This window comes from Podarcis gaigeae (assembly GCF_964106915.1).
Source record: "Podarcis gaigeae genome assembly, chromosome: 14".
NCBI lineage: Eukaryota > Metazoa > Chordata > Lepidosauria > Squamata > Lacertidae > Podarcis > Podarcis gaigeae.
In genome coordinates this window covers 1,109,302-1,132,676 of record NC_139690.1, presented here as the reverse complement: position 1 = coordinate 1,132,676, position 23,375 = coordinate 1,109,302, and the positions used below count along the sequence as shown (strand labels likewise).

Sequence of the window (23,375 nt, the reverse complement as noted above, 5' to 3'; positions counted from 1 at the left end):
TTCTGGGCGTATCACCCCGATAAGCCACTAGGTGGCAGAACAGCATTTCCTCTCTCCGACATTCTAAATCCAACTTACTGTAATTGTTGCTCAAACTAGGGAGAAGGGGCAGAGTGCATAAAACGGGGTGTGTAGATTAGAACGGGAAAGCAAGATATGCCTAGTGTAGGCAGAGTGAGAGTCCTCACTGTGCATGGAAAGGAGCATAAAGCAGGAACAGGGCTTGGACGGAACTCTAACTCATGTTAACTAATTCACTGAATTAATTCAGAAATCTTGGAATTGCACCTGAAAGTATTTCCTATAATTTCCAGCTGAACTTAATGTGAATCGAGTTCCTTCTGCTGTGGAACTCTGGATGTTTTTCAATTCAGTTTGACTAAAGTTTCAGTTTAATAACCCCCGGGGGAAGGGTTGTCCCTTAACTCATTGCATTTACCATTTCTGCATGTCTGAAAAGTGATGCCAGCTGTTGAAACTTAAAGACCAAAATACTTGGAGGAGTTAAATAATACCATTACTAACATGACACAGTGGGGGGGGTGTCTAGATGTTTTCTGAAGTATATTTTATACTTTAGCAGGCAGCTTGCGAAATTCTGAAGGCAGCAGCTGGTTGGGCACATGGAGGACACATGGGCAAATTGTGAATTGTGAACAGAATTCGTTCCTTTTTGGAGGCGGCTGAACTTTCCAAGCAGTGACCAGCAATGGGGGATCTTAGGCCCAAGGGGAATGTGGCCCTCCAAGCAGAGGGGCCAAGTTGCACACAACCTTGTTGCATGTGTGTGATGTTACAAGGCCCAGGGAGGCCCAGTGGGACCCTCAAGATTGGGGATGGCTCAGCCTCATCCCCACATGTGGGGCGGGGGCTGAGCTGTCCTCCGCCCCATAGAGTTCCTGCCTCTGCTGCCAAGCCTGCCTCTCTACTTTACCTCTGGATAAGGAAGAACTTCCAGGAGGATAAGGAGGATTCAGGTAGGTGGCCGTGTTGGTCTGATGCAGTAGAAATATATATAAAAAACAAAAAACAAAAAAATTGTCCAGTAGCACCTTAGAGACCAACTACGTTTGTTCTTGGTATGAGCTTTCATGTGCGTGCACACTTCTTTCCTTTCCTGTGTGAAGAAAAATAAAGGGGAGAAGACCAGTACTGTTTTTCTAGGGGTACTCAAGGGTTCTCAGTACCGGCACCTCCCCCCCCCCAGGTTAAAAGTGTGGCACTTACTGTAACAACTTCATGGTGAGTACTGGCACCTTTTTTTCTTTAAAGAAAGCAAGCACTGGAGAAGACCATTTGCCTTTCCCCCCATTTGAGTATTATGTTTTTTGTGCTGATTCTTCTTTTCCTCAGCGACATCTCAGGGGCATCTCCTACAAAGAGATCTCATGGCCTTCATCCCTTTTGGTTTCTTAGAACTGTAAGGTCCTACCCAGGATCTCTCTGTTGGCCCAGAAGCAGAATTCCTACCCATTTTGCCTTTGGAAAGAGTCCTTATGGTGGCAGGAAGAGAACTCCAGATCCAACGGCATGAATCGAGATTTGTCATAGCAAAGGTGATGATGGTGAAATGAAATGATGGACAACAACTCCCACCATCCCTGACCATTGTCCATACTTGCAGGACGTGGTGGAAGGTGGAGCCCATGAGCATCTGGAGGGCCAGACATTCCCCATCCCTGAACCTGTTCACCTCCAGGTGCAATACCCAGGAATCATGGACTCTATAGACTCTAAGCTGGTTTGAAAATATGTAAACCTTTAATTCTCGAAGCTACAAACATGAGTCTGACCAAACTGCGGGAGGCAGTGGAAGACAGGAGTGCCTGGCGTGCTCTGGTCCAGGGGGTCACGAAGAGTCGGACACGACTAAACAACAACAACAAACCTTCAATTCTGCTCCCAGTGCTTTGTCTGAAATTTGGATATACTGGTGGCTAGAGTATCCAATAGTCAGACAACGAATTGAAAACAGTACTGGTAGTTTGCATATTTTCCAGCTGGCTATATTCCTTCTAGCAGAGACCAATTTGCATTTTTCCTTTAGCAACTTACGCAGGGCCAAAGGAATTATTTGCATGATGTTCCACTGTGATGCCTAACCTTGTAATGTCATAATTCAACCAACAGCAGCAGGTCTAAATATATCAAAATGCAGAGCTGGCAGCACAGAAGATCTGGACTTGTGATTGGCTTCCTGGCTGCCAATCTTCATGCTTGTTTGCTTCTACATCCTGTTTCCAAGCACAGCTCTGAATTCATGACGGACAGGTGCTTCTTGTTTTTCTTTTAAAACCACATGACAACCAAAAGCTGGGTTTCACAATATTTTAATGAGAGCTCATGGGCTGTACAATGAGCATTAGGTAAAGGTAAAGGTACCCCTGCCCGTACAGGCCAGTCTTGACAGACTCTGGGGTTGTGCGCCCATCTCACTTAAGAGGCCAGGGGCCAGCGCTGTCCGGAGACACTTCCGGGTCACGTGGCCAGCATGACAAAGCTGCATCTGGTGAGCCAGAGCTGCACACGGAAACGCCGTTTACCTTCCCGCTGGTAAGCGGTCCCTATTTATCTACTTGCACCCGGAGGTGCTTTCGAACTGCTAGGTTGGCAGGCACTGGGACCGAGCAGCGGGAGTGCACCCCGCTGCAGGGATTCGAACCGCCGACCTTTCAATCGGCAAGTCCTAGGCGCTGAGCCTTTAACCCACAGCGCCACCTGCGTCCCACAATGAGCATTACACATTCGTTAAAATGACAAAATGCACAACCATTCAGGGTTTTTTTAGCCATCTGCTTGTATCTTTTTCTGAAATATTAGGTTAGACTACTTAACTTCTTTCTAAATCTTCTGCATTTCAGGAAGCAGTCAAGAAAGAAGCTGCATCTGTCTGTTCCTTTCCTGGAGGTTCAGTTGCACAAGGAAAAGGCTGTCAAAACCAAGTTGAATGTGACAATTGTGTTATGGCCCTGATCACTATTTATTTATCCCATTAATGAATCACTTCCCATGAGGCATCCCAAAGCAATTTGCAAAACACTAAAACATATATAGAACGATGGCATATATAAAAACAGTGCTTTTTTCTGGGGGGACACAGGGGTACACATACCCCTAAACATTTTGTGAATCTAAATTTGACCTCATGGAGGGGCAGTATTTCAATATGAGTAGGAAAATGATATTACCCCTAAACATTTTTAAAGAAAGAAGCACTGTATAAAACAGATGTCTGTGGGTGTGTTACAACAACACCTATGTATAAGATCAGTTCCAATCCTGTACAGGTAGCAACTGAGATAAAACCCTCACTGAAAGAGGACAATAGAGAAGGTGTCTGTCCGGCATGTGGTGGGAGGGAACTGCAAAGGGTGGGGGCCACCACATTCAGTTGCAGCATCATGTAGAGCAGACTTCCTGATACTATAGGACAGGGGTTGGCAAGGTTTACCTCACCTGGGCTGGTTCACTCCGGTGGAGATCCCTCTGTGGGCCCGATTGCATGCGCATGTGAGCATACGCGCCCACAATATCCAGCATCTGCGCATGTGCAGATGCGATTTCCAGCGCCGCGGAACCGAGTCCCCGCACCACGCTGTGCCAGTTTAGCGGGCAGCTCGGTTCGGGGGCGGCTCATGGGCCGGTTAAACGACCCCTGCGGGCAGCTTGTGGCCCATGGGCCTTAGGTTGCCTACCACTGCTATAGGATCTGCAAGATGCCTTCTCCAGCAGAGTGCAGAGATCGGCTGGGTATGCAGGCAGTCTCAATCCAGATCTTGCACCTGCTTTGGCCCTTTGCAGAAATTATAGCTAATGGGGGAAGAGAGGGGAAGTAGATTGAGGGGAAATGTGCTGAAGGTCAAAGCCCCCATTTCCTCATCATCACTCACCTAATCAGATTAGTAGCCCCATGTTTCAAGGAGAAGGAAAGGAAAGTTGCAGGTGATCCCAGTACACCTTTCACTTGAAAGAGGCTTCATGGCACTCTGTGGCATTTATTTGCTTATTTAGATTATTTCTATCATTCTCTTCACCCAACTAAGCTTCCAGAGGATGTTACAAGCAATCAGTTAAAATAAGGCAGTCCCAGCCAACAGGCTTACAATCTAGAAGGCACAACACAAAAGGAAAAAGGACCCGGGAGCGAAGAAGAAAACCAATCCCCAAAGTCAAATAAGTAGTTCTTATAAGAACTGGCTGAAATGGAAACCGTTCGGAGGTAGAAGCTGCCTGTCAGAGCTGGGCTTCAGCAGTTGATGGCATGAGCCCTGCTTCCCATCTCTCCCACTGAAGCAGTTTGGAGCCCTTGCCTCTGGCGTGCCATGCAAAGACAGGGTCAGTCTGCAATGCTGGGCCCACACTGCCTCATCTAATACGAAAAGGAGCCAATAAGGAAAGAGTTCATGTTTTCCCTATTTTTAGCAGATTTGCAAATGAAGGAACACCATGCAAAAGTGTAACAGACTTTATTCAAATGCAGATACATTGCCTGCTTCCATTTTGAAGGGGGTGAGATGATCAGGAGAACAGAAAAGCTAATATACCTTTTCAAACTATCTGGGTGTTTTGGCTCCAATGGAGACAGAACTGAGCAGTGGTTGGGCTTTACATTTCCAGAGGTGGGAAAATCAACCACTGTCTGCTCCATTACCCCAGCAGCCTTTGGGGTAACCAAACGGAGCCTCATTGGAGCATCTGCCACAGCCTCCAACATTCCCATCTTGAGCCTGGCCAAATACAAAGACTCTGCTTAGGGTCCTGCCAGTTCCACACACCCCGCGGAAAAAAACCCCGTCTTTGCCATCCAGCCTGAGAAGAGTTCTGGAGACACAGAAGGAGGCATGCTATTTTGTGCACACTTTTAACAGCTGTGCAGAACGAGGGGAAGTGAGCAAACTAAGTTTTTTCCTCCTGTGCCTGCTGAAAATGAGTTGAAATGCTTTCTCTCACAGGCATGTTTTCTAGACCTAGGAGGTGCATTTCTGGGGTGGGGTTCAAAAAAATGGCCCCTGGAAGTATGGTGTTCCTCTTAGTGGCCACTAGTTGGCACTGTCTGAACACCTCTCCAAGTGTTACTACTGTATATCAGGGCTGGCAAAACAACAGGCTGTGAGCCACGCATGTGCACTCGTGCGCACTGGCAGAGGAAGAGTAGTCCGGGGGGAGCGCACCACCCCCGGCAGCACGATCCCAGTGGGGTGCCATCGCAGCTGCCCCCTTCCCGCACTGGGCGCCATGCCCCCGCAGGTGGCACGTCACGCCCCCCAGGATGCGCATCATGCCCCTGCAGGCGGCACACCATGCCCTCAGGACGTGTGCCAGCCCTGCCCCACCTGGTCTCTGCCCCCCCCCCCCCGGTGCCATAGCATGAAGCTCCGTCACTGCTCATACACAGACACACAAAATGTTTTTGTAGTTCACCAGAGAAACCCTCAAAATTATATTTTAAAAAACAAAGTTTTGGCTCTTCCTGCTTTGACTCTATGATGTCAAAAGGTTTTTGTGACAACCCTGCAGAACCCCATCTAGTGTACTTTTTAAAAAACAGAATGTTGGCATGTGGCCCCTGGAGGGTTGACCATGGCACAATGTGGCCCTTGGCCTGAAAAATGTTATCCACCCTAATAGTGCTTGTTTGTTCTTTGTTTGCTTATTAAATTTACATCCCAGCCTTCTGCCCAATGGAGCCCTGGGCTGGCAATGATGAGTAACATCTTGTAAACAATTCCAGTATGGATCTGGACTAGGAAAGATCCCAACTTAAAAGGCTTGCTGGAAGAGGAAGATCTTCGGTGGATGCTTAAAGCCAACAGAGATGGCACCTGCCTAATATTCACAGGGAGGGGATTCCCAAGGGGAGGAGCCACCACACAAAAGGCCCAATTCCAACATTCCATAGATGGGCCTCCTGAGCAGACGGCATTTGCAGGAGATGCTCCCTTGCAGTGCTCATTGATCAATTGGATATCAATTGGATATAAGGGATGAGACGCTGCTTCCAGTTCCAAGTGATACACACCAAAGCCAGCACCTTGACCTTAGCTCGGCAGCCGGTACGGTTCTTTCCATTCTTTATGTAGGTCCACCTTTAACTGAGAACGGAATCCAATTTCTCCCCGCATTCCTAATGGCTACAGCCATGATGGCTGGCTTCTGCCTCCCCTGTTGCAACTGATATGCTTCTGAATAACAGCTGCTAGAGGTCACATGTGGGCCTTGTAAGTGCATTGGCCAGGATTTGGCATGGGGTGCATTGACACTGATTGGATCACTAGGTTAACAAGAAGAGCTGCTGGACCTCTGCTAACAGTGAAGTGCAATGGTTAAGAGTGTTGGACTGTGACCTGGGAGACCAGAGTTTGCTTCCCCACTCAGCGGTGAAACTCACTGGGTGACCTCAGGCCTACCTCACAGGGTTGTTGTGGAAATTAATAAGGAGTAGGAGAGCGGTATGTGTCATGTAGAGCTCCTTGGAGAAAAAGGTGGGATAAAAATGCAACAAAATACAATAGCTAGAGGTTCAGGCTCTGTCAGACAATTTGAAAGTCACATGAGTTGCCCCAAAGTAAAGTTGCATGCTATCCCTGCTATTGAGGAAACATGATCCTCTGTTTATATTTTTACTCTTTGGAAGAGAAAGCTGTAAGCAAATGAGATCTCTAGGAGGCTATAATACAGGCCACGCAACTCTTCCTTTCCTCCCCTCCCTCTTTCAGCTATTTCCATCTCTGGATAAATAATAGGCACCGCAATTTGCTTGAGGGATGGAAGCCAGCCTGGAAATTGAGAACCAGCCGTCCGAGATGCTCAAGGACCTGGTGCTGAGGTGGTTTCTGCAGACGCAAGTTCCTCTTATGTTACAGGACGGCAGCTTGCCAGAATGGTTCCATGGATTCATTACAAGGAAGTAAGGAGAAAAGCACTGAAATGAATGTTTTAGTTAATTGCCACTGTCTTTTGAAGTAGATGATTTGGGATTGATGGGAGGCTGCTGGTTTTGTACCTTTCTCTTTTTATTAAGAAAAGAAAATGTGCTTAACAGGAGAGTCCATGATAGGGTTGCTGTGGGTTAGTGAGTAGATCATCGGGATAGGATTTATTAGATCCACTTTTCTTGAGGACTTTTAAAAAATGCAAACTGATGTGGAAATGTTAAGAACTGAATTTACAATTGGAAAATTGAGAAATGGAGAAAAAACAAAAACTGACAGAATCTTTCATGTCTAACCTCTACTTCTGTACCAAATCAGGCTGTGACATTATAAAAGAAGCTGTCTCTTTGTACAGGCAAACTGAAGAGCAGCTGAAAGAAAAAAGCTTTGGCAGTTTTCTCATCCGATTAAATGAGAGATCGTTTGGATACATCCTCTCCTACAGGTAAGCTTTTGAGTTTAGATTGTCTCTTTGGCTGGAAAATGCCACCATTTTCAAATTGTCTTATACTGGGTTTTTGTTTGTTTGTTTTGGACTTCCAGCAGAACGTCATGTAGAATCACTGCTCTCGCTCTCTGCCATTTCTCCTCCAATAGGCAGTCCGCTTTCTGTGGCCACTCAGTCCCCATGGGGTGGTTTGGGTGGATGGCCATCTCAAGGGTTGCTGCCTCTATATAAATTTGGTGTTCTTCTGAAAGCCCTGGGCCCCTTCAAGCCTCCTGAAAGCTTTCTCTCTTGTGTGTAGATGGTCTTAGGTAGACTACTTAGGGAGCAGCCTGTGTCACCCGAGCACTGGAAAGAGAAGGAATGATGGGGCAACAGGGAACTAATTCCAGAGATGCATGTAATTTGAGGCCACTGACTGCAATCAGGAGGAAATGCCATACTGTGATGCAATACTCTACGTTGTCCCTCCTAAGACTGAATTGAATCAAGTTCTACTCAGAATAGACCTGCTGAAATGAGTGGAACTAAGTTAGGCATGTCCATTAACTTCAGTGGATTTACTGTGGGTTGATTTTGGATCAAATTCTGCAGGTTTCATCTACAGGTGGTGAGATCCATTGGTGATATTGTTTGGCTCTGTTGACACTGAAATGATTATTTTGGCCGTAGGTTTATAAGTGGGGTGGGGATGGATCCTGGACTACCATCCTTAAGCAATTGTTTGGTAAGTATATGGGATATGGCAGCTTCCCTCTGGCAGCTTGCCCTGTGGAACTCCATGCCAGTAGAGTTTCAGCAGGAACTATTTCTGCCTTCTTTTAGCCACCTTCTGGAAAACTGTATAGTGACTGGTGTGGCTAGCAGCCCTTGATAGCCTTATTCTCCATGGATTTTTACAGGCTTCTGAGTTGGTTTGTGGGAAAGTTCCTTCTCCTCTCAGGGTGCCATTTGTGATGTCCTCAGCATGGCCAGGACATGGACAGGACACCTCCGCCCCACAACTGTGAGACCTTGAAGCTCTGGTGCTGCCAATTTTGTTACAGAGCAGGGCTGGCCTCCAGGTGGTGATGGACTCCAGCTCCCCACAGCCGTAGCCAGCGGGACCATGGGCCAAGAATGCTGGGAGCTGCAGCCCAGCGACCACGGGAGGATTCCCCAGTCCTGTTGTGGAGCCTGGCTCCCCTTCAAAGCATCACTTTCTGTGACATAAGAGCAGCCGATTGTTCAGAGAAAACTGACTCCTGGTGCTAATCGAGACCATTCAGATAGTTTGCTAGTCATACCACAAATGGTGAAAGAGGTACTCATGCAAATTCAGACGTGTTAATGTGTCGAAGGCCCTTGATGAGTCTCTGCATGGTGGCTTCTGTCACTGTGGCTCATTTGTTGTCAAATGAAAAGCATTTATTGCACACCCAAAGCCTTATGACGGGCTATGTCCATCTCTTCTCTCAAATGCTATGTCTGAATTCAATCCTTCTGTGGTGACTTTCCATGAAGAGGTACTCCTTCTTATACAGAAGGTCAGTATTCAGGCTTCTGGTAATGCTCTGCTTAAAAGAATTAAATATATGATGAGAAGCAGAGAGCACAGCCAACAAGATAACTTCTCCCACGAAAAATGCAGTCTTTTTCTAATGTACTAATGTATAATAAGGTAAACCCTCATGTGCTAAGCAGAACCTTTGTGATGTTAATTTATTATGTTTGATTTTGGTATGGAAATTTGTTCCTATAAGTTTACCGCTAGATATCCTTTCGACTTTTACTTTATTTGGCATCTGTTATTATACTTGCTATGTTGTAAACAAATAAAAGAAACGAAAGAATGAAATTTATCTTATGGGAGCTAGTGGCTCTTAGGAACATTTTCTAGGGTGCTTTGGAGTTTTTAACAGGCCAAATGAAGCCTATGATCATGGAGGTCCCTATTCTGTACCTTTCTGTTTTTTGCGCCCCACTTACTTGAAGGCAGGACGTCTGGACTACTGCAGTGCTGCACATGTGGAGCTGCCTTGACAATTGTTCAGAAGCAGCAACTAGCCTGATTTGCAAATGTGTACAGTTCTGGTGGGTGTGTCATGTGTTAGCGGAGGGACAGTACCTTTGGTTGGGAACATGTCCTGCTCCTTCTGAGGTACTTTGTCCACCTTTGGTCCTCACCCTGCACTCAGCTCTCACCTGTGGCTCCTAGAAACTGTCAGCATGCAACAGTGGCCACAATCCCAGGAATAGCTTTGACTGGCCAGTTCAACCAGGTATGGGTAGCTAATGGGACTCAAACCCTCGGAGAGTTGTGTCTTCCCCTGCATGCGAAGACAGGCTTTGGCAGATGGAGTGGACGAGTCCAAGGGCATGCCCAACGGTTAAGAAGGCAGTTTCTGCCCATGCTATAAAGGGATGTGAGGGGCAGATGGTGCTTGTCCGTCTAGGGAGCCCATCTAGGAGAAGGAAAACTCTGATCCTAAAGCTCTGCTGCCTTGTGGAATATCTTCAGAAGAAGAAAAGGCTAAGGAGTAAACCCTACACAAATTTGGAGTGGAGTCCCTAAGACGGTTGGATGGCGCCTTGTCTGCCTCCTTCCAGCAACTCCTGCAGCCAAGCTGGTGCCCAACGTCTTGCTCTGCTTTCCTTTGGACCACATCAGTGAGGCCGAGAGACAGGGGGTCTTGTTCTCTGGGAAGCCCAGGACATCCCTGCACACTGCCCAGGTTTGTATCCTGGAGAGGTCTCTTGGTTGCTGCTAGTGTGGTTGGGCTTTACCCGCAAATGCCAGCAGTTTTGGTGGCAGTAACTAAAAAAGGCTATTGGAGAGCAGTGGACAATGCAAAGCAGAGCAACCAATATGATGGGGGTCTAGAGCAACTCCTGTATGAGGAAAGGTCACAATCATTTGTGGCTTTTTAGTTTAGGAAGAAAAAGTGAAGCAGGTCGGGGGCACAATAGTAGTTTATAAAAGCATGTCTGTTGTGGAGAAACTGACGGGAGAGACGTTTTTCATTCTTTCTCATTAATACTAGAACCAGGGATTGTCCACCAAAGCTAAATGGTGAGAAATTTGGGACAGACGGAAATAAGCACTTCTGAACAGAGAAAATAGTTAAACTCTGGAACTCACTGCCACAAGACATAGCAATGGCTGCCAACCTGGGTGCACAGTAATCGAGACAAAGTTAGGAAACCCAGAATAACGAAGGATCAACTGGGGCTACCTCCAAATCATACGCTTAAAGAACTTTTACAGGCATGGAGCATCCTGGGAACTGTAGTTTGTTATGGGTGCTGGAAACTGCAGCTCTGTGAGATCAGCACCCTTGATAAACTATAAACTACAGTTCCCAGGCTTCTCCGTGACTGTTAAAAGTGGTATAATAATGCTTTACATGTATGCTGTATTGAGTTGTGGACCATACGGTGTCAAACAGGAAAGCTATTGCTCATTTCTGAATCTCTCAAACATTTCTATTGTATTGGGGCAACCCAGTCAGATGTGCAGGATATAAATAATAAAATTATTATTATTATTAAAATAAAATATATATATTTAAATGTATGGAGTGATTGTATGGACTAAGTGCTTTGCTAATTCAGGTTGAAATTTGAATGAGGAGGACATTGGAAGCATCCCTGGTCAAGCCCTGTTTGCAGGCTGTGCATGGAGCTGAGTTGCCCCCGTCCCAGTCAAGGACATGAATCATGTTCTCTGAAGCGGACTTAGTAGCTGCCTAAGGGTACAGGACCTGTCGCTAACAATGCGCCCAGATCTTCTGCTCCCCTTGCCCACACTCCTAGACCAGTGGAAATTCCTCTCTGCCTAGTCCTAAAAGGGGCACTTCTTTTGACCGCAGGGGAAAAGATCGATGCCGCCATTTTGTCATCAGTTGTCAACGGAATGGATGTTATGTCATATCAGGGGACACCCAGACCCATCCAAGCCTTGCGGAGCTCATAAGCTACTACCAGACTTCCAAGATAGAGCCTTTCGGAGAAAATCTGACTACGGCCTGTCCAAATGTAAGTCAAGCATTAGAGACTTTGTTTCAAAAATATAATCCTTCCTATAGTCATCCTGTGAACTGAATTGCTGATCTGAGCATTACATTTTGCCAAAAGCAACCACAGATAGAGTCATCCTGTTGCTTTTAGCCAAGTACAGCAATGTGATCAGCAATCCCGTTCATCTGGACATGATGGTACCCTAAAATTGGATAAGCACCTCTTTATGTGCCCAGATGTTTCAACACATTTTATAGCCTATTTTAACTTTCTGATATAATTTGCTGAATTTTGTTGGGGTTTATTGGGGGGTTGGGGTGCATTTTCATGTTTGATCTTCTGTGTTGTTTTTATGTTTTATTATAACTTTGTTATTGGAGTTTGATCCTGAAGGTTGGACTAGAAAACACAAGTCTAGGGCATAGTCTCCAACTGCCCCCAAAATGCCGGGACCGTCACAAAAACCCTTAAGCCATCACGGCTTCTCACTTTCTCATACAGAGTCCCAAATTCCCATCTTCATAGAGATACGCTAACTGCAAATGGCTTGGTGTTGGGGGAAGCAGAGGTAGAGAGAGTTGCCAAGTGAGGCCTTCTCCTCCTCCGCCGCCGCCACCGCCACCTCCTCTGCCCAAGTTGGAGAAGGTGGGTGGAGGGAAAGAGGGGAAAGTCTTGCACCAGGCCCGGGGGAAGAGAAAGGGGGAGTGGCACAAGGGGGGCACCACTGCTGACACTGCCACCGTGGGAAGCTTTGACTCTCTGGCCTGGCAGGCCCCTGGCAGCCACCCATCCAGCTGCCATGCTGAATAAAAACAATAAGGAGACCCTGAGAAGGAGCAGGCCCTGGGGGTATTGGGGTGGTTGCGAAGGCTGTAGCTGGCAAGGTGCAGGCAGGCCGGGGGGGCTGTAGTTTGAGGGGTGTGGGGCGGACAAGGAGGTTATGGGGGTCAAGGGACACTGGGCTTTGTATTCTTTCAACTGCAGGGATGCTCCAGGAAAGGATTCATTTAACTTCTACAGCTGCCTGAAAACTCTGTGTTAACATTTAAGGCTGGGAAAATGAAAAGTTGAGAAAAACTGAAAGTGACATATTCCCTGGAGCAAAGGTCCATCTAATTCAGCATTCCATTTTTCCTCCAAATCCTCTTGCAAATCTAACTACTGTTATCCCCCTTTCTATTTCTTTTCCATACCCTGATAGCAAGAGGAAAGAAGCATCTATGATGAAATCTCTGTGCATCAGCCAAGAGCTTTCCAGCAAAGCTCTGCAAGCACCACTTCGGAGTTGACCAGAGAAGTGTCTGGAAGCTCACCAGCCCCCAGGCCAGCAAAACAAGAGAGCAGCCCCCAGCCAGCGACACCCAGGAAAAAGCTTCAGGAGCAGCAGGAGTCTTTGTCAAGGGAGAACCGAGAGGTAGATTTTTCTTGAGGAAAAAGCTCTGAGTGGCTACTGTTAGAAAGATGCTGGCAGTGGTTTTCAGTAGTTTAAATGGCTTTAAATAGACCAATTACTAAAAGAGGCAAACCCTCACTCTACTTAAAAGTTGGAAGAGGAAGGTCTTCAGTAGGTGCCGAAAAGGTAAGAGAGGCAATGCCTAATTTTCAAGGGGAGGAAATTCCAAAGAGGAGGTGCGACCACAGAAAAGGCCTGCTTCCTATGTTGCGCAGAATGGACCTTCTGGTAAGATGGCATCGTCACCTGAAGAGCCTAGTGATCAACTAGGTATAGAAGGGGTGAGACCATGTTTCAGGTAGCCTGATCCCAAGCTCTATAGGGCTTCACACACCAAAACCAGGAACATAGCCAGCAGCCAGTGAAATTCTTTATGTAGCTTCCTTGAAATGTGAACTGAATCAAACTTCTTTCTCCACCCCTACTGACTACGAGGCAGGATGGCTGTGTTGTACCTCTACTGGGGGGGGGGGGTGATATGCCTCCAAATGCTGGTTGCTGGAAATCAGAAGTAGAGAGCTGTGCTCAGGTCCTGCCTCAGGGCTTCCCATAGGCATCCAGTTGGCCACTGTGGGAACAGGATGCTGGAATGGATAAGCCAATGGCCTGACTCACTAGAGCTCTTTTAGATGTTCTTTGAAAAGATCACTGTCCTCTCTCATCTTGAAATCCTTGTTTAAGAACTGGAGATTAATCTCAGCCATTTCTTCTTGCTTTCCTGCCCCTTTCCATCTCAGCAGGACCCCGAAGCAGCCCCACTGGTGCCAGACAAGAGCTGCTTGCTAATAGCAGAAACCTTTGAGGAAGACTTTGGAACCGAAGGAAGCATTGCTTATTCAGCAGTGAAGAAACACCCCTTAGACAACAGGAGCCTGGAGGTGCCAAAAGACATGTGCAAAGTGTTGGTGGACAGTTTGCCAAAGCCTGAAGAACCCAGCCAAGTTAGTGCCTCTCCCTACAAGAAAAAAACAAGTGCCGTGTTTGCATTGACTAAGCAATCTGATAGTCTATATGGCAAAAAAGTCACAGAAAACTCCCATCCAGAAACTACTTACTCCATAATTAGCCGAGACCAAGACAAGAGCTGTTTGGCATTCCCTGCCCCCACCAGTGGTCCATCCTCTGTTGCTACACCCAAGAAAGCAATGCTAAACCCTCCTGCCTCAGCTCCTCCCAAGCTGTCTCCTAAGTTACCTAATAAGCCTGTGACCTCCTCAGAACTCTGGGGGTCGCAGTCTCTATTTGCAGCCTATGCCAGCTCTCTTGTGTTTGAGAAAGAGCCTCAGGAACCAAACCACCCCCAGAGTTTGCCAGATTTGCCAAGGGGAAACATGCATGGGCAGATTATTAAGATGAAACACCCTAAATCCACAGCACCCCTCCATGGTGATGATCTTGATGAGGCAAGCAATACTTATGAACAGATTCCTTTTACTTGGTCAAAGGGCATCACCCATGACCCCAATTCAGAAAAGCTTCTCCAGTCTTCACTAATACAGCCCAAAGAGACTTATGATCAAATCTCTGTGAAGACTGGGAGATCCTCTAAGGCACAGGTCTATACTGTGAATCCATGCAAAAAGAGCCCTGATCCGTTCTCCAAAGCCTTTTCCTCAAAAAGGAATGTCTTCACTGCAGAGAACACCTATGAACAAATTCACTTCAGTCCTGGAAAAGAAGCAGAATGCAAGGCAAGCCAAAAGGTAAACTCTACTCAGCTTGCATAAAATAGCTCCCAGCTCCAATCCAAATCAGATCCTGTTGCACTTGCACCCCTTTGGTGTCACCCAGGATGGAACAGGGCCCAATCCTTCCCCCAGATCCCAACATGTGCCCACTTCCCTTATCTGTTTTTGCTGCTCCAGTGGTGGCAGCAGAGTCTTGGAATAGAAGTTTTTCCTGCTCTCCATTCCCGCCCCATGCCTTTCTGGTGCCCAGCACACTGCTTCAGCTGCAAATTAGGCACCTGGCTGGGAAATGCAGTTAGCAAGGTCAGAAACGCTGAGAAATTCATACTTCCCAGTGCTCCTGGTGTCTGGGTCACATCATAGCAGCATGCAAGTCAAAAGGGAGCGGGGAAAGAGTTTTGCGTGAGCTCAATTAGATAGTTTGTGGTGCTGATAACACCAAAATTGCTGGTTTGATCTCCTTATGAGTCAGCTGCATATTTTGCAATGCAGAGGCTTCGACTACATGATCCTTGGGGTCCCTTCCAACTCCACAATTCCATGATTCTCTGATTCCGTCCCTCCCATGATGCCCCTGCTGGAAGAGCAGTGAAGAGGAGGGGTTTTCTGAAGGAGGTGTGGCAGGTGGGAAGTGGGGAAAGAGCCCTGATTTCTTCCCCAGCTCAGATTAAAATCCAAGCTGAAGATGAACTTTCCAGGGTGCAAAACTTGCCTTTTCAATTACCCTCGTGCAGAACTGCTCGGTAGACTACCTAAAAATCTCTCTCTGCCTTCCTTTTGAAATAAACCTTCATGTAATTCATTTCCCTACCAGAGTGATAAGCCCAGAAGATTCCTGTTTGCAGAAAAGAAGACTAAATTCTGAGCACTGTGCTTGAACTGTCGCTCTGAGCCTCAACCTGTACTAAAGATCACTAAATGAGAACCAGCAGCAGCTTGGCTTCCTAACAGTCTTCTTCCACCGTGTTACGAAACCTCATTGTTTCCTACTCTGGGCTGCAATGGTTGCATTTTTGCAGAAGTCCCTTTTCCCATCACAAGGCATGCATGGTTTTATAGAACGTCCTATCTGCTCAGTCAGACGGTTCTGCTGACATATAAGTATCAGGTCTGATGTTTAGAAATATCCTTAGCAGCAAAAACCATATTTACCTATTTATTTGAAGTGGCTCTTCACCTTGGCCATGGATCGGCAAACTATGGTCCGCGGTCCGGATCAGGCCCAATTGCTTTCTAGATCCGGCCCGCGGACGGTGCGGGATCCAGGGAGCCGGCATAGTGTGCGCATGCACAATGGTTTTTGTGACTCAGCCAGGTTTGGGGGTCAAAAGTGAGGCGGGCGGGCGGGCGGGCGGCTGCTGAAGACCAGCCCCTTCTCGGCCCGTCGCACGCGCAGCAATCTTTTCTTCCAGGGTGAGGGAGAGGGAAAAGGAGCCACAGGTTGGATTTCAGGAAGGGCAGTTGCGGCGGCAGGGGCTCAGTCAGAGGCGCCTCGGGAGCGGGGAGCGCCTGGGCGGCTGCACTCCAATGCAGCTCTGCGCTCTGCTGGGGAGGCCGCTCGGGAGCTGCACGGGGCGGGCCAAGGAAAGGTAAATCGCCGCCACGTGGGGAAAAGAAGGTTTTTGCTTGAGCAGCGCCGGCCAAGGGCTTTTCCCTTCACCCACGCATGCGCACACGCTCTCCAGGGCTGACAGGAATGGCACGCTTACCTCAGCCCCCCACCCCCACCCACCCCACCTTACGAGAGAAATAAGAACCGTCAATGTATAAAATGCAAAGGAAGCAGCGTGGGTGTGTGAGGGAACACGCCCCCCTCCAAAAAAGTCACATTTGGGCAACGTTGGGGCTGGTCCCAATAAGGGGTTTTGCCAAAAATGTGGGTCATAATCATGGCAACATGCAGTCCGCCCCCCCCCAAGGTCTGAGGGACAAGGGACCAGCCCCCCCGCTGAAAAAGTTTGCTGACCCCTGACCTTGACAGAAGTCAAGGCCTGACAGGCTCTGGCACTTTCCCCCCTTTGAAATGTTTCAAAAGCACTATTGTAAAGCCCATCACAAGCCCCCTTTCTCCTCCTTTCAGTGTCCCCTCATTTGCTTAGTTTTGCCCTAGAGCAGAGAGGCTTTTATGCCAAGGGCCAAGTTCTCTCGTGCACAACCTTCCAGGGGCCACATGGACATCCTAAATGAATAAAAGCATAAATTCTAAAACTAAAGAAAAACCGTTGGGGGTCATTTAACAAAGTCCTGTTTTGGGTGGTGTATTTTGCTTATGAAAGAACATGTATATATGTTATGTACTGAGTCGAATAGGATCCAAACTGCAGCAGTCTGATTGGTCCTAGAACAATAGGCTCCAAAAGGCAGCAGTCTGATTGGTCCTAGAACAATAGGCTCCAAAAGGCAGCAGTCTGATTGGTCCTAGAACAATGCAGCAGTATAATTGGTTAGCAGGAACCACCCAATCATGCTCCAGATAGAAGTGAATCCACAACCTGATTGGCTTACAGTAGAATTCCGGAATTAGCCAATCATGTGCAGCCCATTGTGTAAATAATGTATATAAAGCAGATACTTTGAGGGGACTTGCATTCATTCCTCCTCACCACTATGAGCTGAATAAAGAGCATGAAATCACTTTGCGACTCTGAGTATATTTCACTGGCAACAAAGGTGGGATCCCGCTGAGCTGACTGCCACACACAGCACCGCAGCACCGCCACCTGCCGCACCGCTGCCTCGCACCGTGTATCCAGGCTTCAGCTCCGGGACACAAGGAACTCAGAATGGCAACTGACAGCAGCTTCTCGCCGTTCAACCCAGCATCTGGAGACTGGGAAGCGTACGCCTCCCGTTTCACCTTCCTCCTCGAAGCCAAAGGGATCACCGATGAAGAAGACGCCAAGAAGAGGGCAATATTCTTCAGCGTCTGCGGAGAGGAGACGTTTGAAATCGCCCGGGCTCTCCTTGCACCTGAAGACGTCGCCACTGTTCCATACAAAACAATAATGGAACAGCTGAAGGGGCACTTTTCGCCACAGCCCTCAGTGGTGGCTTGTCGAAATGCCTTCTACGCAAAGCGGCAAGCCCCTGGGGAAACCATAACTGGGTTTGTGACCTCTCTCCGCCAAGCTGCCCGGTTCTGCAACTTCTCAGAGCTGGAGAACATGCTTCTTGACCGCCTTGTCGGTGGCCTGAAGGATGAGAAGCTGCAACGACGCCTCTACGCTAAGAAGAACCTAACGTTCCAGGTTGCTCTGGAGGAGGCCCTGGCAACGGAAGCTGCCGAGAGGTCGACGCAAGAGGCACGGCCGAGCCAGCCGTCCCAACCGAGGGTCCACCACGAAGACCTCACCAACGACTCAGGATCCGACAGGGAGGAGGTGCACCGAGTACAGCAGCACACTCAAGCAGCCCACATACCACAGCTGCCTCGACGAGAAGGAGGGAACTGCGCAAGCTGTGGAGAAAGTCACGAGAGGAGGACCTGCCATTTCCGCAACGCAGAGTGCAGGCAGTGCAGAAAATTGGGACACATCGCCCGGGTGTGTCGGGCTCGGCCCACCCGACACCAGGCATCAGATGACCAATCCAAGAGCCCCAGGTCCCGGGGCCCAACGCACCAAGGCAACTCAACGGAGCTCATGGACTTCCAGGTATACCAGTTGCCCCACCCCAACGTAGAGAAAATTTATGTAGAGGTACGGATAGAAGGGGCCCCATGCCGCATGGAGCTTGACACGGGTTCAACTCTTTCCATAATCTCGGCAAGGACCTTAAGGAAACTGTGCCCTACTGGGGGTCCCAAACTCAGGCCGGCCCCATTCACCCTCCGGGACTTCCAGAAACGTAAGGTCCCCACAATGGGGGTGGGGACCTTCAGGGTGCAATACAAAGGGCGGACGCGGCAACTGGACTTGCTTGTGGTCAAGGGCCCCTACATTAGCTTACTGGGATTGGCATGGTTTGGACCACTGGGGCTAGCCATCACCGGGGTGAACCACATGAGCTTACAAGTTGATGTGGACGCCATATGCAAGGAATTTCGGGGGGTTTCGATGGGAAATTGGGACAGTATACGGCCCCCCCCATTGCTCTACAGCTTGACCCTGCAGTACGACCGGTCAGGCTCAAGGCCCGCCGGGTCCCGTTCGCCCTGAAACCCCGTATAGATGAGGAATTGGACCGACTCGTGGAGCAAGGAGTGCTGGAGCCGGTGCCTAATGCCCCCTGGGAAACCCCAATTGTCACACCCGTCAAGCCTAATGGTTCGGTCCGCATCTGCGCAGACTACAAATGTACCATAAACAAGGCCCTCACGGCCCATGCATACCCAGTGCCAGTGGTCAGGCATGTCCTTGCCACCCTGGCTGGGTCGAAAATTTTTGGCAAGCTGGACTTGGCCCAAGCATATCAACAGCTGCCAGTAGATGAGGCTACAGCAGAGGCACAGACGATTGTGACGCACAGAGGAGCGTTCAGGGTAAAGCGGCTGCAATTCGGGGTCAGCGTGGCACCAGGCATATTCCAGAATCTAATGGACTCTCTCCTTAAAGGGATTCCTGGTGTCACCCCTTCTTCGATGATGTGTTGATTGCTGGGCCCACACCCGAGGAGTTTGAGGACCGCCTCCGCACCGTTCTGCACCGTTTCGAGACGGCGGGTCTCAAGGTGAAGCGGGAAAAATGTCTACTAGGAGTGCCTCAGGTGGACTTTCTGGGATTTATGGTGGATGCAGAAGGGGTCCACCCAACTGGGGACAAGGTACGGGCCATTTGTGATGCCCTAGCGCCCAAGAACAAGACTGAACTTCAGGCCTTCTTGGGACTATTGAACTTTTACCATTCCTTCCTTCCCCACAAGGCGGCGGTAGCAGAGCCCCTACACAGACTCCTGGACAAGCGGGCTCCTTGGGTGTGGGGCCAGCGCCAGGAGGCTGCATTCCAGGCAGTCAAGGACTTGCTTGTCTCAAACTCGGTCTTGGCACACTTCGACGAGAGGCTGCCAGTTGTGCTAGCATGCGACGCCTCACCCTATGGCTTTGGCGCTGTCCTGGGACACCAACTCCCGGGTGGAAGAGAGGTACCGGTAGCATACTTTTCCCAGACACTCAACGAAACCGAGCGGAACTACTCGCAAATCGACAAGGAGGGTCTGGCAATCGTGAAGGGAGTAAAAAAATTCCATGATTTCTTTCACCGTGGTGACTGACCACAAGCCGTTGCTTGGCTTGTTTGCCCCCGAAAAGCAGACCCCCCCAAGTGCTGTCTCCTCGCGTCCTCAGGTGGTCAATTTTCCTTGCCAGCTACCAGTATGCACTGATTCACCGCCCTGGAAAGGCGATGGGCCATGCAGACGCCCTCAGCAGGCTACCACTACCGGAAACAGGCCCCGACCCAGCACCTGCACAAGAGGTTATGAGCCTGGAGCTGCTTCCCGACCGCCCCATTCAGGCACAAGAAGTTGCACACCATTCCAAGAAAGATAGGGTCATCTCCCGGGTCCTGGACTGGGTGTGGAGGGGATGGCCCAGCAGCAGCCCCGGGCCAGAATTCGCCGGCTACACAACCCGCAAACATGAACTGTCAGCCCACAAGGGGTGCCTGTTATGGGGAAGCAGGGTCGTTGTTCCCCAGCCCCTCGGCAAAAGGGTCCTCACAGCCCTACACGAGACACACCCAGGGGTAGTAAGAATGAAGGCCCTTGCCAGGAGTTACGTGTGGTGGCCGGGGATCGACGGAGAGATAGAGGCCTGGATCAAACACTGCCAGGCCTGCCAAGAATCCTGCCCAGATCCCCCAAGGGCCCCAGTGCAGTCATGGGAGTCCGCCCGAGCACCATGGTCACGCCTGCATGTGGACTTTGCTGGCCCCTTTCAGGGGGAAACATTCTTCATAGTGGTGGATGTTGTGACGTGGGGTTTGTGATTTCAGCTCTCTTGACATAATATGCTGGAGACAGTTCTCTAGTAACACTTCTTTATTAAAGCAACAAGACTGAAGACTGAGGAGGGGAGAGCTACATTTATAGGGACAGGGAACAAACTAGAAAGGATACATTTTGGAGGGAACAATCTCAGGCAATCACAGTCCTGCCTTTTGGAGGCAACCAATAAGACAGAGGATCCAAATACAGCAGCTTAAATGAACCAATAGTAGCTGTACCCTCTGGAACCAAAAGGCAGTTACTTTACCCTAATGCAAATACAGACAATAATAATGCAGATATAAAATCCTTTGACTCAATACACAACAGTGGACTCCTACACCAAATGGCTGGAAGTCGCACTGGTACCGTCCACTTCTACGTCCGCAGCCATCCGGGTACTACGCAGGCTGTTTGCAACCCACGGGCTCCCTGACACTCTCGTCTCAGACAACGGGACTGCATTTACGTCAGGAGAATTTCAAACCTTCACAGTGCAGAACGCCATCCGCCACATCCGTTCGGCGCCATTCCACCCGGCCACCAATGGCCAAGCAGAACGCATGGTGCGGACCACCAAGGACACCCTTCGCCGCATGACGCAAGGGGATTGGGAGTACCGCCTTGCCACATTCCTTCTAGCACAGCACAGCACCCCCAGCTCAACGACTGGCCGGAGCCCCGCTGAACTACTAATGGGTCGGCGCCTTGCAATCAGATTGGACCGCCTTCACCCCGATAGAGCTCAGGATGAGGTAGTGGTGGGGGAAGGCAGGAACCCCCGGACCTTCACGGCCCAGGACCCAGTGTACGCAAAGAATTTTGGGGCAGGCCCTGCATGGGTACCCGCCACAGTCACCAGGGTCACTGGCCCCGTGTCATACGAGGTGCTAACAGATGGGGGGCAATGCTGGCGCCGCCACTGCGACCAGATACGGAGACGATTCCCGGGAGAAAACCAGGAGGAGGAGGACAGGTCAGAGGAGTCCCAAAGGAACAGTGGGGCAGTGAGGCCCATAGAGCAGCAGGGGCAAGCAGGAGAGGCAGAATCAGTAAATACAGAGAGGACCCGTGAGGCCGAAAGGACACCGGAACCAGAACCACGACTGAGCGAGCCAGTTGCGCCAGACCAAACAGCCCCATCACAGCCAGCATCCTTGGAACACGAGCCAGAACCTGAACCCCGGACCAGGGAACACCCCAGGCCGCAATGTACACATAGGCCGCCGGCGTACCTTGAGAACTATGAATGCAACCTCCCAGACAGGACTGGAACTTAGAGGGGAGGGGTGTTATGTACTGAGTCGAATAGGATCCAAACTGCAGCAGTCTGATTGGTCCTAGAACAATAGGCTCCAAAAGGCAGCAGTCTGATTGGTCCTAGAACAATGCAGCAGTATGATTGGTTAGCAGGAACCACCCAATCATGCTCCAGATAGAAGTGAATCCACAACCTGATTGGCTTACAGTAGAATTCCGGAATTAGCCAATCATGTGCAGCCCATTGTGTAAATAATGTATATAAAGCAGATACTCTGAGGGGACTTGCATTCATTCCTCCTCACCACTATGAGCTGAATAAAGAGCATGAAATCACTTTGCGACTCTGAGTATATTTCAATATAGAAAAGTAACAGGGTTGGAATCATTGTTAGAAGAGTCTCACCTGCATACAACTCCTATAATGACTTTTGTCAAGCTGGTGCCCAGGGAATGCTTTTGGGCTACAACTCCCATCAGCCGCAGCCAGCACTGTGACACAGCACCCAACTGCCCCGCTTTGAGCAGGAGACCCCAAATTCACAGACCGGGGATATCACAGGACTATGGGGGTTTTAGGAGCTACGCGGGTGGCACTGTGGTCTAAACCATAGAGCCTCGGGCTTCCTGATTAGAAGGTCGGCAGTTCGAATCCCCGTGATGGGGTGAGCTCCCGTTGCTCTGTCCCTGCTCCTGCCAACCTAGCAGTTCAAAAGCACGTCAAAGTGCAAGTAGATAAATAGGTACCGCTCAGGCGGGAAGCCAAACGGCGTTTCCATGCACTGCTCTGGTTTCACCAGAAGTGGCTTAGTCATGCTGGCCACATGACCCGGAAAAACTGTCTGCGGACAAACGCTGGCTCCCTCATCCAGTATAGCAAGATGAGCACAGCAACCCCAGAGTCACCCGCGACTGGACTTAACTGTTAGGGGTCCTTTACCTTTTTATGGGGATTTTCAGTACACCTTTTGGTCCATATAACTCTCTCCCCTAGGAATGGGGAACCTGTGTTTCTCCCTTTGCAATTGGACCACAACTCCCATCATCCCTTCCTCTTGGCCATGTTGGCTGGGGCTGGTAGGACTGAAGTCAAGCAGGGCACCCTGCTGGGAATGGCTGCTGTAGTAGCACTATCAGACAGACAGACAGACAGAGTGAAATCTCTCTAGCCACTTTTATCACTGGGATGCAACGGGGGTGATGGGATTTGGAGCCCAACAGCATCTAGAATCACCCTAAGCACCCACGATAAGGGGGGGGGGGAGGGTCCAATACTCAAAATTACTTTGCTGCTACTTTTTATTTCAGGGTTGACACACTATCCTCAAATTGCATCTATATTAAAATCCTGGATACCTAAACAAAACATTTCATTTTGGGTACTTCTGTTCAGTGCTCTAGTCCCCCAATTCCACCTTCCCCCCGCCCTCCTCCCCAGTTTCTCATCCTGCCCCTCTGTAATATTTTCAATTAGTATTTCATGGTCCCTGAGTGCACTCGGTCCTCCTTGCTCTGTTTCTGAAGTCTTCCCTTCCCCATCTTGGGGCTCCATCTGCAGCTCAATGACAGAACATCTGCTTTACATGCAGACGGCTCCAGGTTCAACCCCTGGCGCCTCCAGGAAGGGCTGGGAGCTGTGGAGACTTTGGCCTCGCAAGTTTCAGCAGTGCCCTCTG

At 49.3% G+C, this 23,375-nt stretch overlaps 1 protein-coding gene across 1 annotated transcript; it reads left to right on the top strand.

The window, feature by feature from the left end:
• Positions 1-6,754: 6,754 nt before the first annotated feature.
• Positions 6,755-23,065, top strand: SH2D7 (SH2 domain containing 7). Its single transcript, XM_083711935.1, has 8 exons — positions 6,755-6,907; positions 7,288-7,377; positions 11,229-11,394; positions 12,578-12,790; positions 13,045-13,057; positions 13,511-14,532; positions 15,010-16,806; positions 22,066-23,065. Exons 1-7 carry the CDS (start codon positions 6,765-6,767, stop codon positions 15,067-15,069), a joined length of 1,707 nt encoding a protein of 568 aa, XP_083568061.1. The 5' UTR covers positions 6,755-6,764; the 3' UTR covers positions 15,070-16,806; positions 22,066-23,065.
• The last annotated feature ends 310 nt before the right edge of the window (positions 23,066-23,375 follow it).